The sequence below is a fragment of the Lontra canadensis genome, unplaced genomic scaffold (genome assembly GCF_010015895.1).
Source record: "Lontra canadensis isolate GAN:19392208 unplaced genomic scaffold, GSC_riverotter_1.0 scaffold1, whole genome shotgun sequence".
Taxonomy (NCBI): domain Eukaryota; kingdom Metazoa; phylum Chordata; class Mammalia; order Carnivora; family Mustelidae; genus Lontra; species Lontra canadensis.
The window spans coordinates 6,392,535-6,417,865 of NW_022630995.1; the positions used below are offsets into that span (position 1 = coordinate 6,392,535).

Consider the following 25,331-nt stretch of genomic DNA (forward strand, 5'->3'; position numbering starts at 1 on the left):
GACAGACCCAGAGGATGGAAGGTCACACCCAGAGATTTTGCATTTGAAGGCAGATGCACTCACTCACAAGACTTTGGGATTCCATATTCTTTTAATAAACTCCCTTTTTTGTTAAATTTCACATAGTGGGTCTCATAGAGAAAGATCTAGAAGGTTGTATTCCAGTGACTGAAGACTGGTTATTTCTGACTCTGTAGGAATTAGTCACAACTTCTATATTCTTTTTGTTAGTTTATATTTTCTGATTTTTCTATCATGAGCACTAGCATTTTTAACAAGAAATAATCTCTGTAAAATTAATTTAAAAATATATATTATCTTGAATTTCCATTAAATTTTATGACTTATAACTTTATCTTTAGGTACACATTTTATTATCAAGACTAACATGCCTAGGGGGCCTGGGGCCTGGGTGGCCTCTCGGTTGGACGTCTGCCTTGGGTTCAGGTGGTGATCCCAGGATCCTGGGATCAGGTCCTGTGTCGTGGGTCCCTGCTCAGCAGGGAGCCTGCTTCTCCCTCTGCCTCTGCCTCTCTTTTGCTGTCTCTCATGAATAAATAAATAAAATATTAAAAAATAAGACTAACGTGCCTAAAAAGGGAAAAAACTTGAGTAAACTTTATTCAAAATTAAAGAAAATAATATTCTAAAAAAGAATAAAGGAGGTATTCACTCAAGACTAGGGAAAATAATACTATCAGAAAATGCAATAGGATAATTCTGCCTTTTCTTTTTTTTAAGATTTTATTTTTGGCTAATTTCTACACCCAACGTGGGGCTCAGAAGCATGACTCTGAGATCCAGAGTCTGATGCTCCACCCACCGAGCCAGCCAGGTGCCCCAGAGTAATTCTGCTTTCATTTATGGTTTTATTTATTTTTTACAAATAGTTGATATAACTATGTAATATTGACAATGCTACAAAAATGTGAGAAGACTATGTGTGAAAATTGATCTCACCACTGATAGGATGTATAAGATACTGATTAACGGAAGCAGACGACCATTGTGAAATGCTTTAAGTATTAAGCATGAACTTTATGGATGTTACTAGGTCAAAGTTGTACATCCATGGGACACTTACGAATTTTATTTAAGGCTTAAAAGGAGACAGAGAAATAGCCAAGTACGTAGCAAATAAAATAATCATCTTCCCAAGATTCTTCTATGCTTGAGTTATTTTATAGAGGTCTTATTACACTCTCATTTACGCTCCTTCCTGACATACATCTTCTCAAGGAACTTAAAAAAAAAAGAGTAAACCTTCATTAGATTGGCAAATAAATTGAAATAAATTGTACAGTTCTGCCCGCAGCCACTACCGTGCCCAAATTCACAATCTCACACTCTGACATACATCCTTCTCGTACTCAAAATTTCACATTGACAAATGAACATGATAAATGTGGGACTTTGGAAAGTAGTTGTACAACATCAGAAGTATCCTGCTCCAATTCCCATTCGTTCTGTGCCCAAGTCCAGCCTGGCTCAGCTCAGCAAAGCCTCATGCTGCTCATCCCTTCTATTAAAAACCTGGGACCCATCTGTGTAGCAGAATGAAGCTGAGGGTAAGGAATAGGGTAGATGACCCAGCAGCAGACACTGGGTGTGTATCAAGTACCTGCGCCATGTAACATATGTGAGTGCGTGTGTCCAGTGTGCACAGACCTCCCGCGAATGGAAAGAATGAATGTTTACATACATGGATATAAATACACGTATATGCATATATATTTAAATAAGTAATGACATATATTGAAAATATATAATATATATATTAAATATATAGAAAAATAAATTCCCCCCTCCCTTTTAGTTGAAAATTTATTGTGAAAATAGAAGATATAAGATGTAAGAATAAAGGAAGAAAATGTATTCCAGGGTTGGAATGACAGGTGTTCTCAGAGGACCAACTGTAGTCAAAGACATCATCTCTCTCTAGTTAATGCAGCTAGAAGAGTATAGCCCATGTGTCAGGCATGCTTCTTTTTACCCAAAATTGAAGTAAATGTTCACCGACAAAATGGATTAAGCCAACAAGGGACAAATCAAAAATTTTTTTAAAAAGTGTTCTGCCACTAAAAATGTTAAGACAGAACTGAATTATTATAACAGCAAACAAGGATATATATATGTATGTATACAGTCTTTGGCAGGAAAAATATATATACACATTCATATATACATCTCTCTCTCACATATATCATGTAATTATATTTATGCTTAAGTATATTTACATATGTTATAAAATATATAATATGTGCAATTAATTAGGTAATTACATAAAATATAATAGACATGAGGTGCCTAGTCAGCTCAGGTCATGATCTCAGGGTCGTGAGATGGAGCCCTGTGTCAGTGGGAGTCTGCTGGGGATTCTCTCCCTCTCCCTCTGCTCCCTGCATGTGCTCTCTCTCTCTTTCAAATAAATAAATCTTTGAAAAATATTATAAGCGTATTTTCTATATCATAGAAAATGCAAATATATACGTATGTGACCTTCACATTCAGATTAGGCAGTTACAAGTACATCGATGTGGATAATTGTGTTAACTATAGCTCCCTGCCTATTACTGAGGCTCAGAGCTAAAGGACAGTATTTCCTCCCAGTCTTGTCATGTCATGGAATCTTCCACCTGTCTCTACCTCACACTCAAGACTTCCCCTCACATTAACTTTGAGCCCGTCTGGATCTGCACTTAGTCAATACACGTACTTGCCGGTAAGTGTAAACTACCGTTAGTTCTCTCATTCATGGAAAAGAAGAAATCTAGTATTGCATTTCCTGAACTTCATGTTGGCCACCAGCTTCCTGAAGACACGTGGGTGTGCACACGGGGGACACTGCATAAATGAGTGACTTAACAGCTACGACTTTAGCAACCTGACTCGCTGGTTTCTGTGGTGACAGCGCTGGTCTGGGCACAGAACTCTAGGTTCTGGGGCTCTCTTGCTAAAAATGGTCTGCTCTACCAACCTCCCACCCCACCCATGTAGCACATGGCCTTCCCAGCGTGGCCATTCCACATGGAAGGCAGCTGGGGCCAGCTTTACAAGTTAAGAGAGGGGAAACTAGATGGGGGGTAAGAAAAAGTGGGGAAAACACAGAAGATAGTGGTGGGTCCCCGGGAAGTGAACTTTTGCCCTGTTCTGTTTCCACACAAGCCTGACCCCATGGTACAACACTATTATGAATCTCAATTCCATTTTGTCCTGGCCCAAACCACAGCTCTTTGCCCTTAGATGTGGAAGTAAAAGACACTCAGAGACTTTCTAGAGACTTCAGAGTGTTCGAGAGGTAGAGTTTTCAAGGTACACGCCCTGCACGGGGACCCCTTTCGCTTCGGTCCCATTAAAGCCAAACTCAAGGCAGGTGAGTCAGCAGGAAGACAGCACCTGGGAGAGCAGAAATCAAATAGACAGAATAAAAAAAGCAAAAACCAAATCCTATCTCTGGGCCTTTGTCTGGGGTAAAGCATGCGCTTTCTACCATAGCCTGAATCCTGTTTTGAGAAGTACAGTTGACCCTTGAACAATATACTACAGGGGTCAGGGTCACCAACCCCCTGCAACTGAAAATACATGTATACGTTTTGACTCCCCGGAAATTTTACTAATAATCTATAAGTTTAACTAGAAGCCTTATTGATGACATAGGCAGTTGATTAACATATATTTTGTATGTTATATATATATTACATACTGTCTTCTTACATTAAAGGAAGCTAGAGAAAAAATGTTAGTAAGAAGATCATAAAAGAAAATACATTTACAGTATTGTACTGTATTTACCCCCCAAAATATTCACATGTAAGTGGACCTGCACAGTTCAAGCCTGTGTTGTTCAAGAGTCAATTGTATTTGGCTTTTGGTAGGCAACTGTGCTATCCCATCAGCGACTGTGAACCCCTCAGCCAGTCTTGCTGAAATGACCCCAGACTCACACTTGGCATCCTGTAGCCCCTGCTTAGAATGAAATCCTTAAAGGCAGTGGTTCCATGAAGGTCTGCAAGCGACTCCTCCCAGAAGAGAAGATCCACATTAAAACAAAAACAATGACCAAAAAAAAAAAAAAAAAAAAAAAACCACAAAATGGTCAGTGTCAGAAGTTTGATTCCCACTTGTCCTAACTAAAAGCAGCCAGCTCTTTATAAAGTACCTCATTTGAAATCACTTCCTTCTCATCTGGGAGTACACGTGTAGATAACGTTCACGAGCTGAATATAAACACTTTCAAAAGATATCCAACTTTCTCTCCTTTCCCTACCCCCTTTTTTCTAACTCTTGTATTAAGGAGAAGCAACACTTTTTAGCAATTAGACAATTATTAAGCCCAGATGTCTGGAATCGAACCTATTTGAGATTGACAAGTGTGATACTGTGATTTTTTAGTAAGACATTTATATTCAGTCTTCTTCCCATTCCTGGCACAGAGCTCCTAAAACCATTGCAATTTCCTAAGTGATAAGTGCCACAGAGGCTAAAGGAGAATTTTTTGTTATTCATTACCAGCCCCTTTTAACCACAACAGAGACTGTGTTAACAAGGCAATTTTTGGAAAGCCCTTGGAGAGTCCCAGGACGGAGTCCACCTGCCAGAGGAAACAACCGTGTGATGAGAGGGTGGGAACTTCCGATCCATCCTACAATCTCCTGCTGAGATGACCAGTGACATAATCAGCCACGCCTACCTACTGAGCTGCCATAAAAGCCCAAAAGAAGAGGGTTCAGAGAGCTCCCAGGTTGGTGAGTATGCAGAGGTTTTGGGAGGGGTGGGTGTGCTCAGGGAGGGCACAGAGGCTCTACACCCTTCTTCATACACCTTGCTCTGTGCATCTGGCTAGTCCTGAGTTATCTCCTTCTACAATAAACCCATAATTTCATGAGTAAGCGGTTTTCCTGAGCTCTTTGAGCAGATGACAAAACCTGAGGAGGAGGTGTAGGGACCTTCAATGCCCAGCGCGGAAGCACAAGGGAGAACCTGACATACGATGGGCATCTGAAGTGGGGTTAGGGTTGTGAGACTGAGCCCGTACCCTCTCACGTCTGATGCCAACTCCAGGTAGACAGTCGCAGACTTGAGTTAAATTGTAGGACACTCAGCTTGTGTCTGGAGAATCAGAGAATTCCTTGGTGTCAGGGAAAAAAAACCCTGACACATCTGCTGACCAGAATTGAGAGTAGTAGAGCAAGAAATGAGAGTTTTTAACACTTGACAATATATTCATAATTTTGAGATCTGTTAAAAAGGAACACCAGGCCCCAAATGGAGTCCCTTCTGTTAAGCCCCACCAAGATTTAGTACCTAACCCAGCTGTGGGTTCAGCCTGCCCCAGGAGTGGGATTTTAAACCAGGCAGTCTGGAGTTTCCTGACGAGCACTAGGGAGGTGCTCTGCATAAGAACCCAGTCCTTCCTTCTCAGGGAGGTGACTTTGCCTACAACAAACCTCTGTCTTCTTTTGCTAATACCTTCCTTATCCCATCCCTTTTCTGCCTCTAAAAGCCTTCCATTTCATAAAAGTCCTTGGTGCGTCCTTCTGTTTGTTTGATGAGCTGCTGCCAATTCATGAACCATTGAGTAAAGTCAATCCAATCTTCAACTTTACTTGGTTGAAGTGTTGTTCTTTAACAGATTTGGTGGCAGCGGTGGGACCAAAGGAGACTTCCAGTAGTGTTGGGGACAACAAGAAACAGGTGTGGAGCCTGAGAACACTGAGTTCTCTGTCTTTCTTGCTGCTCCTGAGGGCCTCTGGGAAGTTCCTCTGGTTCTGAGCTCCACTCTCTGCTTCAGGCTCCTGATCTGATTGGCTCTCCACATCCCCCACCCACTGGAAACCCCCAGCTCTATCGGGGGTTCTGTCACCAGTTCTGTGTTTGTAGCTGTGGTTCCCTGTCTGTTTGGGATCCATCCATACCCCCCCATTCTTTGGGGTCTGCTGGTTCAGTCCTTTATCTGGTCTCCAGGTTCCACACAGGGAACTGCTGGTTACTGGGTCCAACTTAAAAAACAGACTGGATTGGATTTGGGACTGGACTAGGTGTGATTTGAGCTGATCTGCGTCTGCTTTGGGCGGGACAGGCCCAGTGGGAGGCCTCAGATATTCAGGCTTAAATAAGGGCTTATTGCTAATGATCATCTCAGAAGTCACGATGAAAAGACTGATGGACAGAAGTTGCGCATCTAAAGGTTCTTAGAGTGTTTTCCACTTTGAGAAGACCCCTGCGATAGGCCCTCTTAGGTAGAGGTTTGGCTCCAAGATACCCAAAGGCCTAGCTGAAAGAAATGGGACCCTTTTTATCCAGATATCCACATGCCTGCATGCTTGCTTATTTTATGTCTAAGAACTCTGTTCCCAGAAGCTGCAGATATCTAGCAAAATAGCAATATTTTACTAAAAATGACATTAGAATTACAATTACAAATTAGAAATAGAGTTACAAAGGCCATTATGGGGAATGTTCTGGTGGGACAAGATCACTCATCTAAGAAATGCACTTGAGAGCGAGAGGGTCCCAAGTTGAAAATATGGAACGGGACGCCTATTCAACTGGTACGCAGAAGCCTCCAAAAGGTTTGAAGATTCCAAAATAACGTCATTGAACTACTTCATTATGAGCCAATGAAAAATTAGAGACACAAGAGGTACCTAAAATAAAAGACCATAAGACTCGGGTGACTCCTGTTGCTCCCATCTGTCCTTTTTCACCCAAGAACCCGTGGCTTACTAATCCTCTGAACACCCGTTCCACTCGGAAGAGACTCTTGGACAGTTGTCTTTGAAAATAAATCTACTCAAGGTTGTAAACAAACCTCTCAGTTATCGGTCACTTCTTGGTCAAAGACTGAGCTAGTGGTCATAATTAAAGAACTTCCTAAACCTAGGGAGGAAGCCCAGAAGTTTTTTGGAGAATTTGAGTCATTCTCAGGGCCCCGGACCCCGGCTGCCCAGTCTTTATCAGCCTATACCCATGTTGGTAGGACCTGGTGAAGTCCAAAAATGGATGCAGAAAGCAAGACCGCAAAACCCCGTGGATGGTGTTCGAGATCCTTGGTCTTCAACATCTCAAGGACCACAAGAAGTTCACAAAATAGAAGCCGAACTTTTACAAGCCATTCCCGGAGACTTCAGACAGGTGTAACCAAACCAAACCTAAATTACCTCACTAACCATTAAATCCTGGGGCCATGCAAGACCTCACATGCACAGAAGACCTCGTTGCCTGGGGGCTAATCGTCCCTTGTACCACTTCCTACAGCTGACCTCACCAGTCTGGAAACATTATGGACAGGATGCTGACTTTTCCAGGATTTGGGATCCATTCATAAGTCAGTGATTCCCCATCTCCCCGTCATTCCAAACCTGGACACCTTTCTGTCACGAGTTCCACCAGACTCAAAATGGTCCACTGCTGTGGACCCCTGTTCAGCCTTTTCAACACCCCTGGTGAGCCCAACAACCCCATCTGCCTCCCTTGTACTGTCAACACTCTGCCTGCACAGTGATGCCTCAGGGGTCATGACGCCCCTTCTTACTTCTCTCGAGCACTTCACCAAGATTTAAGCAACACTCAGTTCCCTGGGAAATCCACCCTTTTGCAATCCGTAGATGACCTCTTGCTACTTTCAGCCTCCAAACAGGAGTTCGTAGAAGATTCCACTGATTTGCTAGAGCAGTTAGCTGTAAAGGGACACAAAGTCTCTAAGGAAAAATCACAATTATCTCTAGACCCTGTTCATTACGTGGGTCATTGTCGAAGCCCTGAATCTCCCAGAAGAATGAAGCTATCGCCCAGGAATTTCCTACACGCACAACTAGGTGACTAGTGGGTAACTAGGCTTGACTGGCTCTTGCAGATGAAGACAACTGTGAGCAGGCTTTCAGGAGACTGAGACAAGCACTCTAAGACCCGCCTGCCTCAGGGCCACCTCACTGTGCAAATCCTTTCAGCCTATTTGTGCAGGAAGGGGATACGCAAGCCCTGGGAAGGCTCACTGAAGGGCAGGGTAGTAACCAGAAGCCTGGGACCCAGTACAGCACACAGCCTGGTTCTGTCGCTCCTGCCTAGCCCAGCTGTCTTTTTTATTTTTTAATATTTTATTTATTTATTTGACAGACAGAGATCACAGTAGGCAGAGAGGCAGGCAGAGAGACAGAGGAGGAAGTAGGCTCCCTGCTGAGCAGAGAGCCCGATGTGGGGCTCAATCCCAGGACCCTGAGATCACGACCTGAGCCGAAGGCAGAGGCTTTTAACCCACTGAGCCACCCAGGCGCCCCTAGCCCAGCTGTCTTACGGCTATAGTCACAGCTGCAAGGCGAGAATGACAGTCCCACCATATGTGACCCTAGGAAATGATGTTTATTTGCAAACTGCACACACTGTCCAAAGTCTCCTTAACTCAGAATCGACTCAACATTTCTTGCGGGTAGACTAACTTCCTAAGAGATCCTTCTGCGTTCACCGCCTACTCTGAGTCTTAGACGTTGCAACACCCTTAATCCCACTACATTACCGCCTCTACCTGAGGAAGTCAAGTCCGTGACTACAAGGCACTAGTGTCCCATTTTGTGGTAGCACGTCCTGATTTATGAGATACTCCTTAAACTACTCCTGATCGCATCCCCGTGCATGGGTCATACCGTAGAAATGAAAAAGAGGATTTTCAGTCTGGCTGAACGATTCCTATCCAAGACGACGTACTCCAAAGAGGAAACCGAGGGAGGAGTCAAGATGGCGGAGAAGTAGCAGCTGAGACTACTTCAGGTTGCGGGAGATCAGCTAGATAGCTTATCTAAAGATTGCAAACACCTACAAATCCAACGGGAGATCGAAGAGAAGAAGAACAGCAATTCTAGAAACAGAAAATCAACCACTTGCTGAAAGGTAGGACTGGCGGAGAAGTGAATCCAAAGCGACGGGAAGATAGACCCCGGGGGGAGGGGCCGGCTCCCGGCAAGCGGCGGAGCAACGGAGCACAAAATCGGGACGTTTAAAAGTCTGTTCCGCTGAGGGTCATCGCTCCAGAGGCTTAACTGGGGTGAAGCCCACGCGGGGCCAGTGTGGCCTCAGGTCCCGCAGGGTCACAGAAGGATCGGGGTGTCTGAGTGTCGCAGAGCTCGCAGGTATTAGAACAGGGAAGCCGGCTACAGAGACGGAGCCGAGGAGTGACTCTCAGCTCGGGCTTACCTTGAACCGGTCGCAGGCTCGGTCAGCTCGGAGCGGCCGGAGGCCAGGGTGACGGGAGCAACTGGGCGCTGTTCTCTGAGGGCGCACTGAGGAGTGGGGCCCCGGGCTCTCGGCTCCTCCGGGCCGGAGACTGGGCGGCCGCCATCTTCCTTCCCGTCCTCCGGACTCTACGGAAAGCGCTCAGGGAACAAAAGCTCCCGAAAGCGAACCCGAGCGGATTACTCAGCCCGGCCCCTGGTAAAGGCGGTGCGACTCCGCCTGGGGCAAAGACACTTGAGAATCACTACAACAGGCCCCTCCCCCAGAAGATCAACAAGAAACCCAGCCAGGACCAAGTTCACTTACGAGGAGTGCGGTTTCAATACCAAGGAGAGCAGCGGAATTCCAGAGGAGGAGAAAGCAAAGCACGGAACTCATGGCTTTCTCCCCATGATTCTTTAGCCTTGCAGTTAATTTAATTTTTTTTTCTTTTTCAATTTTTTTCTCTTCTTCTGCTAAATTTTTTTAAACTTTTACCCTTTTCTTTTTTAACGTTTTTTAACTAGCTTATCCAATATATATATATTTTTTCCTTTTTATATTTTTTTCATTATTGGTTTTCTTTTTTTTATTTGTTTCTTTTTTCTTTTTTATTTTATTTTATTTTTTTCTTTCTGAACCTCTTTTTATCCCCTTTCCCCCCCCCTCACGATTTGGGATCTCTTCTGATTTGGCTAAAGCATATTTTCCTGGGGTTGTTGCCACCCTTTTAGTATTTTACTTACTCCTTCATATACTCTTATCTGGACAAAATGACAAGGCGGAAAAATTCACCACAAAAAAAAGAACAAGAGGCAGTACCAAAGGCTAAGGACCTAATCAATACAGACATTGGTAATATGTCAGATTTAGAGTTCAGAATGACGATTCTCAAGGTTCTAGCTGGGCTCGAAAAAGGCATGGAAGATATTAGAGAAACCCTCTCGGGAGATATAAAAGCCCTTTCTGGAGAAATAAAAGAACTAAAATCTAATCAAGTTGAAATCAAAAAAGCTATTAATGAGGTGCAATCCAAAGAGGAAACCTTCCCTAAGCTCCAACCACGCAACAAAGAGTGCTCCGTCCGTGCCCTCACCCGAGCAGGCCAGCTATCAGCATTATAGCCAGCCTGCCTCTGGGGTCATCCAGGATTTAGGGATGTTACAGAAATAAAGGGGCTTCCTTATGTCCTCTGGGACTCAATCAAAAATGGGCAACAGGTAGACGATCTCCTTACTGCTAGTCTCTTACCTCCTGAAACTGTCATCAAAATAGAGGCTCATAATAAAAGACTGAAACCTGAGTGTCAGAGAAATACCCCAGCTGACTTTCGTGCAAAGGCAGCAGCAAATAAATCTATAAAGACTGTGGCATGTGTGGATGAAATTCACTCTGCTTCTGCAAAACAATGAGCCGTCCTTGCCAGATTTTGGCCACCCTGACCTCTTTGTCCCACGGAAACAGTCTGCACCTGAATCAGAAATGAAGATGTGTCAACAAGGGCTGGGGCTGTGGGAAACTCAAGGCACCTGCTGGGTTCTTCCTGGCTCATGACAAACCCCACTTTTTGGTTTTTGCATTACCGAACCCACTCCAGGACGTTTAAGATGAACTTGAACTGGGAACTGACATTAGCGGGGAGACATCTCTAGAACTGCCAAGACAGTCTGCAGTGAGATGCGACAGGCCAGCTTCATAAGCCTAGAAAATCTCTGGTGGTCTCCAAAGGCCTCAGACCGCCCCTCCCTCTGGACCCTCGGGACACCCGCATCTGGACTCCTTCCTCTAGCTGCGCCGTAGCGTGGGTCACCGCTCTGTCTGCTCCCGTGCGTGCTGTCTGGGTGGGTGCCAGCCTTCCCCGGCTGCAAGGCGGACGTGGCTCGTCCAAAGAAACCGTCAGAGAATGTGTTTCCCACTTGGGGCATAGCTTCCACGATGTCCAGCGGTCAAGGCAGCCACTTTACTTGGCAAAGTGTATGAGGCTTAATGAAAACCTTGCCAGCTTTTTGGAACTAGCATTGCCTTTATCGCCCGGACCCATCAGGCCAGGTTGAGAGAACTTATGGGATCCTCAAACTTAACATTTCTTTTTTTTTTTCTTTAAGATTATTTATTTATTCATTTATTTGACACACAGAGATCACAAGCAGGCAGAGAGGCAGGCAGAGAGAGGGGAGGAAGCAGGCTCCCTGCTGAGCAGAGAGCCTGATGCGGGGCTCGATCCCAGGACCCTGGGATCATGACCTGAGCCGAAGGCAGAGGCTTGAACCCACTGAGCCACGCAAGCGCCCCAAACGTAACATTTCTAAACTTGCTGAAATCACCGGACTCCCCTGGCTTAAGGTGTTGCTTTTGTTCTTCCCATCTGTTTGGGAAACATAAACTCAGTCCCCAGGAGATAGTCACTGGCAGACCAATGTCTTCTACGACCTTCGGCCGATCCCTGCTGCCTCCTCCAGGTTTGACCAGCTGCCACACCTCTTTACCACCTGAGGCTCAAGCACATCATCCAGATTGAAAATTTAATCTGATCCCACTTCAGGGCCACAGTCTGGAGTCCTGTGATTGGGTATTCCAGAAGCATCATCAAAGGATGACAACCGGAGGAGTCAAGATGGCGGAGAAGTAGCAGCTGAGACGACTTCAGGCAGCGGGAGATCAGCTAGATAGCTTATCTAAAGATTGCAAACGCCTACAAATCCAACGGGAGATCGAAGAGAAGAAGAACAGCAATTCTAGAAACAGAAAATCAACCGCTTTCTGAAAGGTAGGACTGGCGGAGAAGTGAATCCAAAGGGACGGGAAGATAGACCGCGGGGGGAGGGGCCGGCTCCCGGCAAGCGGCGGAGCCACGGAGCACAAAATCAGGACTTTTAAAAGTCTGTTCCGCTGAGGGACATCGCTCCAGAGGCTTAACTGGGGTGAAGCCCACACGGGGTCAGCTTGGCCTCAGGTCCCGCAGGGTCACAGAAGGATCGGGGTGGCTGAGTGTCGCAGAGCTCGCAGGTATTAGAACGGGGAAGCCGGCTGCAGAGACGGAGCCGAGGAGTGACCCTCAGCTCGGGGTTACCTTGAACCGGTCGCAGGCTTGGTCAGCTCGGAGCGCGGCCGGAGGCCAGGCAGACGGGAGCAATTGGGCTCTGTTCTCTGAGGGCGCACTGAGGAGTGGGGCCCCGGGCTCTCGGCTCCTCCAGGCCGGACACTGGGCGGCCGCCATCTTCATTCCCGTCCTCCGGACTCTACGGAAAGTGCTCAGGGAACAAAAGCTCCCGAAAGCGAACCCGAGCGGATTACTCAGCCCGGCCCCGGGTAAGGGCGGTGCGACTCCGCCGGGGGCAAAGACACTTGAGAATCACTACAACAGGCCCCTCCCCCAGAAGAGCAACAAGAAACCCAGCCAGGACCAAGTTCACCTACCAAGGAGTGCAGTTTCAATACCAAGGAGAGCAGCGGAATTCCAGAGGAGGAGAAAGCAAAGCACGGAACTCACGGCTTTCTCCCCATGATTCTTTAGCCTTGCAGTTAATTTAATTTTTTTTTCTTTTTCAATTTTTTTTCTCTTCTTCTGCTAAATCTTTTTAACTTTTACCCTTTTCTTTTTTAACGTTTTTTAACTAGTTCATCTAATATATATATATTTTTTTTTCCTTTTTATATTTTTTCATTATTGGTTTTCTTTTTTTATTTGTTTCTTTATTCTTTTTCTTTTTTTTTTCTTTTCTTTTTTTCTTTCTGAACCTCTTTATATCCCCTTCCCCACCCCTCACGATTTGGGATCTCTTCTGATTTGGCTAAAGCATATTTTCCTGGGGTTGTTGCCACCCTTTTAGTATTTTACTTATTCCTTCATATACTCTTATCTGGACAAAATGACAAGGAGGAAAAATTCACCAAAAAAAAAAAGAACAAGAGGCAGTACCAAAGGCTAGGGACCTAATCAATACAGAATTGGTAATATGTCAGATCTAGAGTTCAGAATGACGATTCTCAAGGTTCTAGCGGGCTCGAAAAAGGCATGGAAGATATTAGAGAAACCCTCTCGGGAGATATAAAAGCCCTTTCTGGAGAAGTAAAAGAACTAAAATCTAATCAAGTTGAAATAAAAAAAGCTATTAATGAGGTGCAATCAAAAATGGAGGCACTCACTGCTAGGATAAATGAGGCAGGAGAAAGAATTAGCGATATAGAAGACCAAATGACAGAAAATAAAGAAGCTGAGCAAAAGAGAGACAAACAGCTACTGGACCACGAGGGCAGAATTCGAGAGATAACTGACACCATAAGATGAAACAACATTAGAATAATTGGGATTCCAGAAGAAGAAGAAAGAGAGAGGGAGCAGAAGGTATATTGGAGAGAATTATTGGAGAGAATTTCCCCAATATGGAAAAGGGAACAAGCATCAAAATCCAGGAGGTTCAGAGAACCCCCCTCAAAATCAATAAGAATAGGTCCACACCCCGTCACCTAATAGTCAAATTTACAAGTCTTAGTGACAAAGAGAAAATCCTGAAAGCAGCCCGGGAAAAGAAGTCTGTAACATACAATGGTAAAAATATTAGATTGGCAGCAGACTTATCCACAGAGACCTGGCAGGCCAGAAAGAGCTGGCATGATATATTCAGAGCACTAAACGAGAAAAACATGCAGCCGAGAATACTATATCCAGCTAGGCTATCATTGAAAATAGAAGGAGAGATTAAAAGCTTCCAGGACAAACAAAAACAGAAAGAATTTGCAAACACCAAACCAGCTCCACAGGAAATATTGAAAGGGGTCCTCTAAGCAAAGAGAGAGCCTAAAAGTAGTAGATCAGAAAGGAACAGAAACAATATACAATAACAGTCACCTTACAGGCAATACAATGGCACTAAATTCATATCTCTCAATAGTTACCCTGAATGTAAATGGGCTAAATGCCCCAATCAAAAGACACAGGGTATCAGAATGGATAAAAAAACAAAACCCATCTATATGTTGCCTACAAGAAACTCACTTGAAACCCGAAGACACCTTCAGATTTAAAGTGAGGGGGTGGAAAAGAATTTACCATGCTAATGGACATCAGAAGAAAGCAGGAGTGGCAATCCTTATATCAGATCAATTAGATTTTAAGCCAAAGACTATAATAAGAGATGAGGAAGGACACTATATCATACTCAAAGGATCTGTCCAACAAGAAGATCTAACAATTTTAAATATCTATGCCCCTAACGTGGGAGCAGCCAACTATATAAACCAATTAATAACAAAATCAAAGAAACACATCAACAATAATACAATAATAGTAGGGGACTTTAACACTCCCCTCACTGAAATGGACAGATCATCCAAGCAAAAGATCAACAAGGAAATAAAGGCCTTAAATGACACACTGGACCAGATGGACATCACAGATATATTCAGAACATTTCATCCCAAAGCAACAGAATACACATTCTTCTCTAGTGCCCATGGAATATTCTCCAGAATAGATCACATCCTCAGTCCTAAATCAGGTCTCAACCGGTATCAAAAGATTGGGATCATTCCCTGCATATTTTCAGACCACAATGCTCTGAAGCTAGAACTCAATCACAAGAGGAAATTTGGAAAGAACCCAAATACATGGAGACTAAACAGCATCCTTCTAAAGAATGAATGGGTCAACCAGGAAATTAAAGAAGAATTGAAAAACTTCATGGAAACAAATGATAATGAAAACACAACGGTTCAAAATCTGTGGGACACAACAAAGGCAGTCCTGAGAGGAAAATATATAGCGGTACAAGCCTTTCTCAAGAAACAAGAAAGGTCTCAGGTACACAACCTAACCCTACACTTAAAGGAGCTGGAGAAAGAACAAGAAAGAAACCCTAAACCCAGCAGGAGAAGAGAAATCATAAAGATCAGAGCAGAAATCAATGAAATAGAAACCAAAAAAACAATAGAACAAATCAATGAAACTAGGAGCTTGTTCTTTGAAAGAATTAATAAGATTGATAAACCCCTGGCCAGACTTATCAAAAAGAGAAGAGAAAGGACCCAAATAAATAAAATCATGAATGAAAGAGGAGAGATCACAACTAACACCAAAGAAATACAGACAATCATAAGAACATATTATGAGCAACTCTATGCCAACCAATTTGACAATCTGGAAGAAATGGATGCATTCCTAGAGACATATAAATTACCACAACTGAACCAGGAAGAAATAGAAAGCCTGAACAGACCCATAACCAGTAAAGAGATTGAAACAGTCATCAAAAATCTCCAAACAAACAAAAGCCCAGGGCCAGACGGCTTCCTGGGGGAATTCTACCAAACATTTAAGGAAGAACTAATTCCTATTCTCCTGAAACTGTTCCAAAAAATAGAAATGGAAGGAAAACTTCCAAACTCATTTTATGAGGCCAGCATCACCTTGATCCCAAAACCAGACAAGGATCCCATCAAAAAAGAGAACTACAGACCAATATCCTTGATGAACACAGATGCAAAAATTCTCACCAAAATACTAGCCAATAGAATTCAACAGTACATTAAAAGGATTATTCACCATGACCAAGTGGGATTTATTCCAGGGCTGCAAGGTTGGTTCAACATCCGCAAATCAATCAATGTGATACAACACATTAATAAAAGAAAGAACAAGAACCATATGATACTCTCCATAGATGCTTAAAAAGCATTTGACAAAGTACAGCATCCCTTCCTGATCAAAACTCTTCAAAGTGTAGGGATAGAGGGCACATACCTCAATATTATCAAAGCCATCTATGAAAAACCCATCGCAAATATCATTCTCAATGGAGAAAAACTGAAAGCATTTCCGCTAAGGTCAGGAACACGGCAGGGATGTCCGTTATCACCACTGCTATTCAACATAGTACTAGAAGTCCTAGCCTCAGCAATCAGACAACAAAAAGAAATTAAAGGCATCCAAATCGGCAAAGAAGAAGTCAAACTATCACTCTTCGCAGATGATATGATACTATATGTGGAAAACCCAAAAGACTCCACTCCAAAACTGCTAGAACTGGTACAGGAATTCAGTAAAGTGTCAGGATATAAAATCAATGCACAGAAATCAGTTGCATTTCTCTACACCAACAACAAGACAGAAGAAAGAGAAATTAAGGAGTCCATCCCATTTACAATTGCACCCAAAACTATAAGATACCTAGGAATAAACCTAACCAAAGAGACTAAGAATCTGTACACAGAAAACTATAAAGTACTCATGAAAGAAATTGAGGAAGACACAAAGAAATGGAAAAATGTTCCATGCTCCTGGATTGGAAGAATAAATATTGTGAAAATGTCTATGCTACCTAAAGCAATCTACACATTTAATGCAATTCCTATCAAAGTACCATCCATTTTTTTCAAAGAAATGGAACAAATAATCCTAAAATTTATATGGAACCAGAAAAGACCGTGAATAGCCAAAGGAATATTGAAAAAGAAAGCCAAAGTTGGTGGCATCACAATTCCAGACTTCAAGCTCTACTACAAAGCTGTCATCATCAAGACAGCATGGTACTGGCACAAAAACAGACACATAGATCAATGGAACAGAATAGAGAGCCCAGAAATAGACCCTCAACTCTATGGTCAACTAATCTTCAACAAAGCAGGAAAGAATGTCCAATGGAAAAAAGACAGCCTCTTCAATAAATGGTGTTGGGAAAATTGGACAGCCACATGCAGAAAAATGAAATTGGATCATTTCCTTACACCACACACGAAAATAGACTCAAAATGGATGAAGGACCTCAATGTGAGAAAGGAATCCATCAAAATCCTTGAGGAGAACACAGGCAGCAACCTCTTCGACCTCAGCCGCAGCAACATCTTCCTAGGAACATCGCCAAAGGCAAGGGAAGCAAGGGCAAAAATGAACTATTGGGATTTTATCAAGATCAAACGCTTTTGCACAGCAAAGGAAACAGTTAACAAAACCAAAAGACAACTGACAGAATGGGAGAAGATATTTGCAAATGACATATCAGATAAAGGGCTAGTGTCCAGAATCTATAAAGAACTTAGCAAACTCAACACCCAAAGAACAAATAATCCAATCAAGAAATGGGCAGAAGACATGAACAGACATTTCTGCAAAGAAGACATCCAGATGGCCAACAGACACATGAAAAAGTGTTCCATATCACTCGGCATCAGGGAAATACAAATCAAAACCACAATGAGATACCACCTCACACCAGTCAGAATGGCTCAAATTAACAAGTCAGGAAATGACAGATGTTGGTGAGGATGCGGAGAAAGGGGAACCCTCCTCCACTGTTGGTGGGAATGCAAGCTGGTGCAACCACTCTGGAAAACAGCATGGAGGTTCCTCAAAATGTTGAAAATAGAGCTACCCTATGACCCAGCAATTGCACTGCTGGGTATTTACCCTAAAGATACAAAGGTAGTGATCCGAAGGGGCACGTGCACCCGAATGTTTATAGCAGCAATGTCCACAATAGCCAAACTATGGAAAGAACCTAGATGTCCATCAACAGACGAATGGATAAAGAAGATGTGGTATATATACACAATGGAATAATATGCAGCCATCAAAAGAAATGAAATCTTGCCATTTGCGACGACGTGGATGGAACTAGAGGGTATCATGCTTAGCGAAATAAGTCAATCGGAGAAAGACAACTATCATATGATCTCCCTGATATGAGGGAGAGGAGATGCAACATGGGGGGTTAAGGGGGTAGGAGAAGAGTAAATGAAGCAAGATGGGATTGGGAGGGAGATAAACCATAAGTGACTCTTAATCTCACAAAACAAACTGAGGGTTGCTGGGGGGAGGGGGGTTGGGGAAAAAAAAAAAAGGATGACAACCCTTGAGCCCCATTAGAAGGGATCCTACCAAGGACTCCTGACCACTGCCACCGCTACGAAACTGGAGGCCGCTGAGCCCCGGATACACAGCCCACAGCCAGAGCAGTTTCCCCCTGGTACCTGGTCTTGTGCAGATACTGGAGACCCCTGAACCACGGGGAGCAAGAGAACGATCTGGCCCCAAAGTCGACTGTTTTCTACCCAAGGCACTGATTAGCACTTCGTCCATGAACATGAAACTCCTTCTCTTTCTGTTCATGACTCTAACACCAGCCCGGAAGGGTAATTGCATCATCTGTATCTACCAGCCCATCGCTAAGGGAGGCAAACTGGCAGATTCCTGGATCGTCACATTGCGAGAGATTCCCTGGTCCTTCCCGTGGCCAATTTCTCTTCTCTTCCCACGTCACCACAAACTACGGTTGACCCCTGCTTGGAAGCAGGTACCCCAGTAGGCACATTTACTCATGCGAATCTCTGTACGTTTGCACCCTCACGGGCCCACGATTATCAAGATCAGAGCTGCCCCCGCTCACTGAGAGACCGCACCAGCAGGACCCATCTTTGTCTGGCACTTAGGATGACCTTTTATTTCAGGCTGGGTGACTATCTTCCCATAAGCACTAAAAAACCTGGCTGACCTCTGGTGTAGGAGTAAGTACAGATGAGACTATGATTAGAGGCTTCTTAACTCTGTAGGTCCTATCGCTAAGACACAAGCAGCCTCGCAAATATCCCTAGACTTTCCGGCCAAAGTTGTTCCTGATAACAGGATTATCTTTTAGCTGAGCAAAGAGGTGTCTGTGTTATGCTGCCCGTACACCACATGCTGCCCTTGGATTAAGACTGCTGGGGAAGCTGAAACTCACTTACGTAACATCACTGGGCAAGCCACTTGACTTAAAAGGGTGCCTCTGACAACAGGGTCATTCTTTGACCGGTTGGGTCCAGAAACCATGGCTCCAAAGTGCACTCCAAACATTGGGAATGATCCTGTGTACAGTTACCATAATACTCTCCCTGGTGGGTTCCGTTCTCTCAAAAGCTTGAAATGCATGTTTGTAGCCGCTTATCACCAAGCAGATGATCTCCCTAAGTCTGGAGCATCACAAAGAGATGAAGGGAATGACTGGCTAAAACACGGTGTGCCTGAATCATGACCTGTGAACACCACAGAGATTCATCGAAAGCAGTGGGATCAACCTACAGACCACCAGCTAAGAGCGGCACTAATGCCTTAAATTTTGATCACACCTCTCGGTGCAGCAGACAATCTCCTGAAGGGGGTGGGGGTGGGACTGTGAAAAGGGAACAACGGGTCCAAAATGGAGTCACTGGCATGAAGCGCCACTGAGATTAATACCTAATCGAACTGCAGTTTCAGGCTCTCCCATGAGTGGGATTTTAAACCGGTGAGTCTGGAATTTCCCAATGAGCACCAGCGAGGCTCTGCCTGAGATCCCTGCCCTTCCCTCTAAGAAAGGTGACCTTGCCTGGAACAATCTTTTCTTTTGCTACAATTTCCTTGACCCACTCATTTCTGCCTACGAAAGCCTTCCACCTGACACAACACAACTCTTCAGAGCTCACTTCTGTTGGTTAGACAGGATGGTGCCCAATTTGTGAGTCACTGAATAAGGCTAATTACACCTTTAAATTTACCTGGTTGGATTTTGTTCTTTAATAGATTTTAACATGAAAGGGCACGACAATCAGAAAAGATTTGATCCGGTCCCAATACTTTTGGGATATTTACGTATTCTTTCGGTTTTACCTCTCATTTATTTGAATTTTAAAACTGGATAGATAAGTTTATGTCATTGTAACTCAGTTCTTTAATACCGTTTTACCTCCCAAATGAGCTCCTCCAAGAACAGAGAAACTCATGGGTTCCCTGCAAGATAGCCATGTCGCCCTAGCGACTGCCCTTTGCCAGCATCGCATCACGTCTTATGTGTTTTATGAACCGGGATGCCACAGTCAATGCAACTAAAGTCCCCTGGGGAATTCAATCTTCAGGAACTCCAAGAGTGGGATTTATAAACATCATTATGGAACAATCCCATTGTTTTGACTCTTCCCTATGTCTAGACTGTCTGGTAAATAATCTTTTACTATAATATGCAACCCTATTTCCAAAATCTAAACATTATTTCTTTTTCAGGAGCTTAAATGTCACAAAATGTCACCATTTTGGCAAACATCTTTCCCTGCTTTCACCATCAAAATGGAATACGTCTGTAAAATCCCTTAAGCCTTTCAGAGTAAGTCTTTAAGAATGTATTTCTAACAAAAGAACTTCTAAGACACTTACAAATAGTAAGTTTTGCAACCACTTTGATTTTTCAATATTTAGTTCGTTGAGAATTAACCTTCACTACTTCATGTTTTGTTATTTTTGAAGTGCAACTGGGATAGTTTTATGTTATGTATTAAATTCATATAAACTTAGATATTTTGCTCCAGAAACCATATACCAGGAAATTTTCTGAACATTATTTACATTATGTATAGGCTTCTTTAAGCATCTTGTGCTCTAAATTTGTGTCAGGCCCACATCTGAAAATAAGAATGCAATACCCACTACTGGAAAAGATAAAAAGGACCATCCTTCTGGTCTCAGGTTTCCAATCTAGAGGAGGCAATCAATGAGTGATTACTAAATGAATGAGTAGGCAAATTTGTACAACATTTTACTTCTTTTTGCAGTGTTTTCACATCATTATCTGGGAGAAGTTTTGGACTCACTGTAAAAGAGAAGAGGTTCACAAATATTCGTCTCAGAGTTCTGCTCAGGTGTTGCATCATTATCTCCAAATTTCCAGGACTACAATGAGTATCTTCTTTGTTGGTCACTTGGCATGAGAGGTGGGCAGACACAGAGTTTATTTGTAGTAATATTAGAGCACATACTGGTTACACGTGTTTGTTGCTTTGTGATATCAAGCAGTGCTTATTAACCTTTGCCCTTGTTCTCTCAGACAAATCCTACAACTCTGCTGAACTGCAAAAAGATGTTTCCCAAAGGCAATTTTGAATTCTTTAACATTCATCCGTTGCTGACAAAAAACAAACCTCCCATTTAGTTACTCAAAGAGAACACATGATGTTATATCCATTCTGAGCATGCTGGTGGTCCTACCAGGTCACTCCACCCTTTGAACAACCAATTTATCCATAGAATTAATTGTCCCAAGAATGCTAGGAATATGATGAGTGGTTGTCCCATCTTTAGAGACATTGTGTATACCACAAAGCCAGGAGATCCCACGTCTTACTTATTACACGTACAATGTGTGTATGTGTAACTTTCCCATTGTTGAGGTCAACATGCAAGCTGTAAGACCTTCTGGAACCTGTGTTTCACCCAGACTCTGGCTTCAGTACAAGGTACCAGGTACACTGCGAAACCCTCCAGATCAGATGACCTAGTCTCAACATATACACATACCTGTTCCTGCAGCTCCCTTTTAAAATTCTCATCTTGAGCTTTACATGACACCTTGGGGTCAACCAAAGGTTCGTCTGCTCTTTGCTTTTTCCACAACTTGGTGTTCAGATACCACGCTCCATATCTCATCTTCACACACTTTGGTTTATAAGGATTCTACAGAAAATAACATAATTCCCAATTTCATTCATTTTTTATATTTGTCATTTCAATAAACCTAAGCTTTAGTTTCTGAAAGCAGTAACATTTATTTTTAGCTTATGATTGATCCTTGCCAAGGTATTTTATGAAGTTTCAGAATGCTTTTATTTACAAAGGTACTGTGAAAAGTTCATGAACAAGAAAAAATGGATGGTTAAATATGGCCTTCGACTTAGACAAACGTGGGTTCAAGTCCAGCCTCCCCCACTTAGTAGCTATGAGTCCACAGGCAAATTACTTAATCCTTCATCTATAAAATGAAGATGGTAGTATCCCCTCCACAGGGTTGTAGGAAAGATTAAAGGAGAAAGTTACATGAAGCAGCTAGAAATCATATTAAAAAATCATATATTTCACTGAAGCATAATGACCTTAAACAATACAGAACAAACCAGGGTGCCTGGGTGGTTCAGTTGGTTAAGCATCTGACTCTTGATTTCAGCTCAGCTTGTGATCTCAGGGTCATGGGATGAAGACCCATTTCAGGCTCATCACTCAGTGGGGAGTCTGTTTCTTTCCCTCTCTCTCCTCCTCTGCCCCTCCCCCTGCTTGCACATGGCCTCCATCTCTCTCTCTCTCTCTCTCTCAAATAAATAAATCTCAAGGGAAAAAACAAAACACCACTACTCAGTCAGCCAGAATCATGAGTTATAGACTTCCTATGAGCCCAGAACTGTCTTCAGCCTTATAAATGCTACACTAGTTTTGATCAAAATGCTATACAACAGCAGCAACAACAAATATGCTCTCCAACACTAATCTCTTCCCCCTAAATGGAAGAGAGAAAGAGAAGGAAGAATAGATGGCCTTCCTGGGGCGCCGGGTGGCTCAGTGGGTTAAAGCCTCTGCCTTTGGCTCAGGTCGTGATCTCAGGGTCCGGGAATCAAGCCCCACATGGGGCTCTCTGCTCAGCGGGGAGCCTGCTTCCCCTTCTCTCTCTCTGCCTGACTCTCTGCCTACTTGTGTTCTCTGTCAAATAAATAAAATTATTTAATTAAAAAAAATAGATGGCCTTCCTTTCTTTCTCCCATTCCTCAGTAGTGAATGAAGGACGTAAAGAGATCTGTTGGGTCGTAACCTGATAGTGTGGATGTGATACCCACACACTGAGCAAGACAAAACTATGAAACCACCAAGATTCTGCCCCTCTCTCTTCTCACTCACTTTTAAACCTGAAGCAGAATGTGTGGTTCATTTTAAGTCAAGTCAGATCAGCCTTATCTAAAGCAGAGAGAATGGGACAGAGCAGAGGGGAGGGAAAGCCCTCCTCAGAGCTGAACTCAGCATTTCCATCCTTCCACTTCAAACATACTGTTTAAAAATTGTAACCACCTCACAACACTCCTTGTCTTCCCTCCCTGCCACTCTTCTTAACGGGACATATCCCCATTTGACAATCTAAGTAGTCTTCTGATGCTCGTTTCTCCGTTCATGCTTTAAAATGCAGGCTTCAGAGTTTGATCCTGGATACAAGCCCCTGACATCTAGAACAACATTTTGGATATAATAGGTGCTCAATAATACTTATGGAATTAAAATTGGATTGCTTAACTTGGCATTATGGATACTTTGAGCTGGATAATCCTTTGTTGGAAGGTCAGGGAGAGTGCTCTCCTGTGCATTGTGGGATGTTTATTTTTATTTTTTTAACTATTTGAAAAATATTTTTAAAAATTTATTTTATTATTTATATGTCAGAAAGAGAGAGAAAGAGTGAGTGCACAAGGAAAGTGAAAGGGGGGAAACGGAGGGCATGAAACCTATACTACTATTACCGGACAGATTTGAGTTCTGAAGCACGTCCTGTTGTTGGGTGACCAGTAGTCTCTCAAGACTCAGTACAAACACAATTTCCTTTGTGAGGCCTTCACTGAACGCACCCTTGCCCCATGCTGGGTGGAATCGATTACCTCTTCCTCTCTCTCTCTATGAACCATTTCATTATAGTTAATCATTTACATGTTGACCCAACTAGGCTGTAAACTCCTTAAATGCAGGAAACAAGCATTTGTCTCCGCTTCTTGGTTTGTTCCCAGCACTTTTTGGCAGCTGGCAGTAGGAAATCAGAAATGTTCGTTGAAGGAGTGCATAGACAAATGGATGAATGAATATATGGGGCAAACACAGATATATGGCAGTAGGGGCCCAGGCAGCTGGGAGAGATTAGAAGTAAGAATGAATTAATGTCAACCCAGGGACCTGAAAAATCTCCACGGAAAAACTGGCACATGACCTGGGTTTAGAGGAAGGTATAAGAAGGTAGACATGGGAAGAGGGGCACTTCAGGTAGAGAGAATATTATGAGCACAGAAAAGGTTGTAGGAAAGCTCAGAGTTTTAAAGAAGACCTGCAGGAGTATGCAGGATAAAAATAAAGAAGGGGATTTCCGCTTCTGGAATAGGGATCAGATTTACCCTCCACATGCAGCAGCCAAAAAAGAAAAGAAAAGAAATAAGTATAAATATATATATCCATATATAATGGTTTATAAGACACTAGACATCAAATAGCAGGTACAGTGATCCCCTTAGAGACAAGAAACAAAAAAGATAAGCCCCACAATTACCCCAGATCACGTCTTTTTTTTTTTTTAAGATTTTATTTATTTGAGACTGAGAGAGAGCACAGAGGTAAAGGGAGAAGGAGAAGCAGACTCTCTGCTGAACAGGGAACCCAGTTCAGGGCTCAGTCCCAGGACCCCAAGAACACGACCTGAGCCGAAAGCAGACGCCCAACCCACTGAGCCACCCGGGCGTCGGCCCCAGCTCACTGTGTTGAGAGACGTTCCAGGCCACAGCGCAGGGAGAGGCTCAGGAGGAGACCAGCAGACCCCGAGCTGAGTGGTTGGAATTGAGAGACCAGAGCAAAGTGGTTCAAGTTGACAGCAACAATTAACAGAAAGCAGAGAACTGCATGGAGAGGGCCATCAGCAGTTTGCAGACATCTTCCTCAGCATGTGTGAGAGGAAACTACCCAAGCTTAGGGAAAGAACCACCCAAAAGGATTAGAAGAAACAGGGTGCAGCATGTACACGGGGTCAGGGACAGTTTCTGGTCCCTTCCGAGAAGCCTGAAGATTCACAGGACCCTGGGTAGAATAAACCAAAGGGTCTTGTCCCTCATGGAGAATCACCCATAGACTGAACAGTCACTCCTTGCTAACAAATTCTGAGAGCCAAGACCCAAAGGATCAAACTTTTCCAAGTAAGTTTAACTACATCCCAGTAGTAAACAGTTATTATAACTGTATAACTGTATTTCACATGCTTAAGATTGAGATTAAGAAGAGATGTGGAAATATTTTTCAAAAACTCGAGTTTTTAAATATTTTTAAAATGTTTTTTTAAAAACTCGAGCCAAACCTTTTTTTTTGTTTTGTTTTTGGGGGGATTTTAAAGATTTTATTTCTTTATTGTAGATGGAGAGAGATCATGAGCGCGGGGTCCAGGGGGAGGAGGGCCAGAGGCAGAGGGAGAAGCAGGCTCACCGCTGAGCAGGGAGCCTGATGCGGGGCTCCATCCCAGGACCCTGGGATCATGACCTGAGCCGAAGGCAGACGCTTAACCCACTGAACCACCCAGGTGCCCCTCAAGCCAAACTTTTTGAAATGAAAATTTTAATGTACACAATGG

General features: G+C 43.3%; 1 protein-coding gene across 1 annotated transcript in view; it reads right to left on the reverse strand.

The window, feature by feature from the left end:
* Positions 1-1,075: 1,075 nt before the first annotated feature.
* The window catches only part of FAM47E (family with sequence similarity 47 member E), a 42,600-nt gene continuing 18,344 nt past the window's right edge, over positions 1,076-25,331 (reverse strand). Inside the window, exons 6-8 of the mRNA XM_032837014.1 lie at positions 21,500-21,655; positions 3,945-4,019; positions 1,076-1,242 (exon numbers count right to left, since the gene is read on the reverse strand). Of these exons, the coding sequence (XP_032692905.1) occupies positions 1,204-1,242; positions 3,945-4,019; positions 21,500-21,655 (270 nt within the window). The 3' untranslated portion in view covers positions 1,076-1,203. The remainder of the gene's footprint in view (positions 1,243-3,944; positions 4,020-21,499; positions 21,656-25,331) is intronic.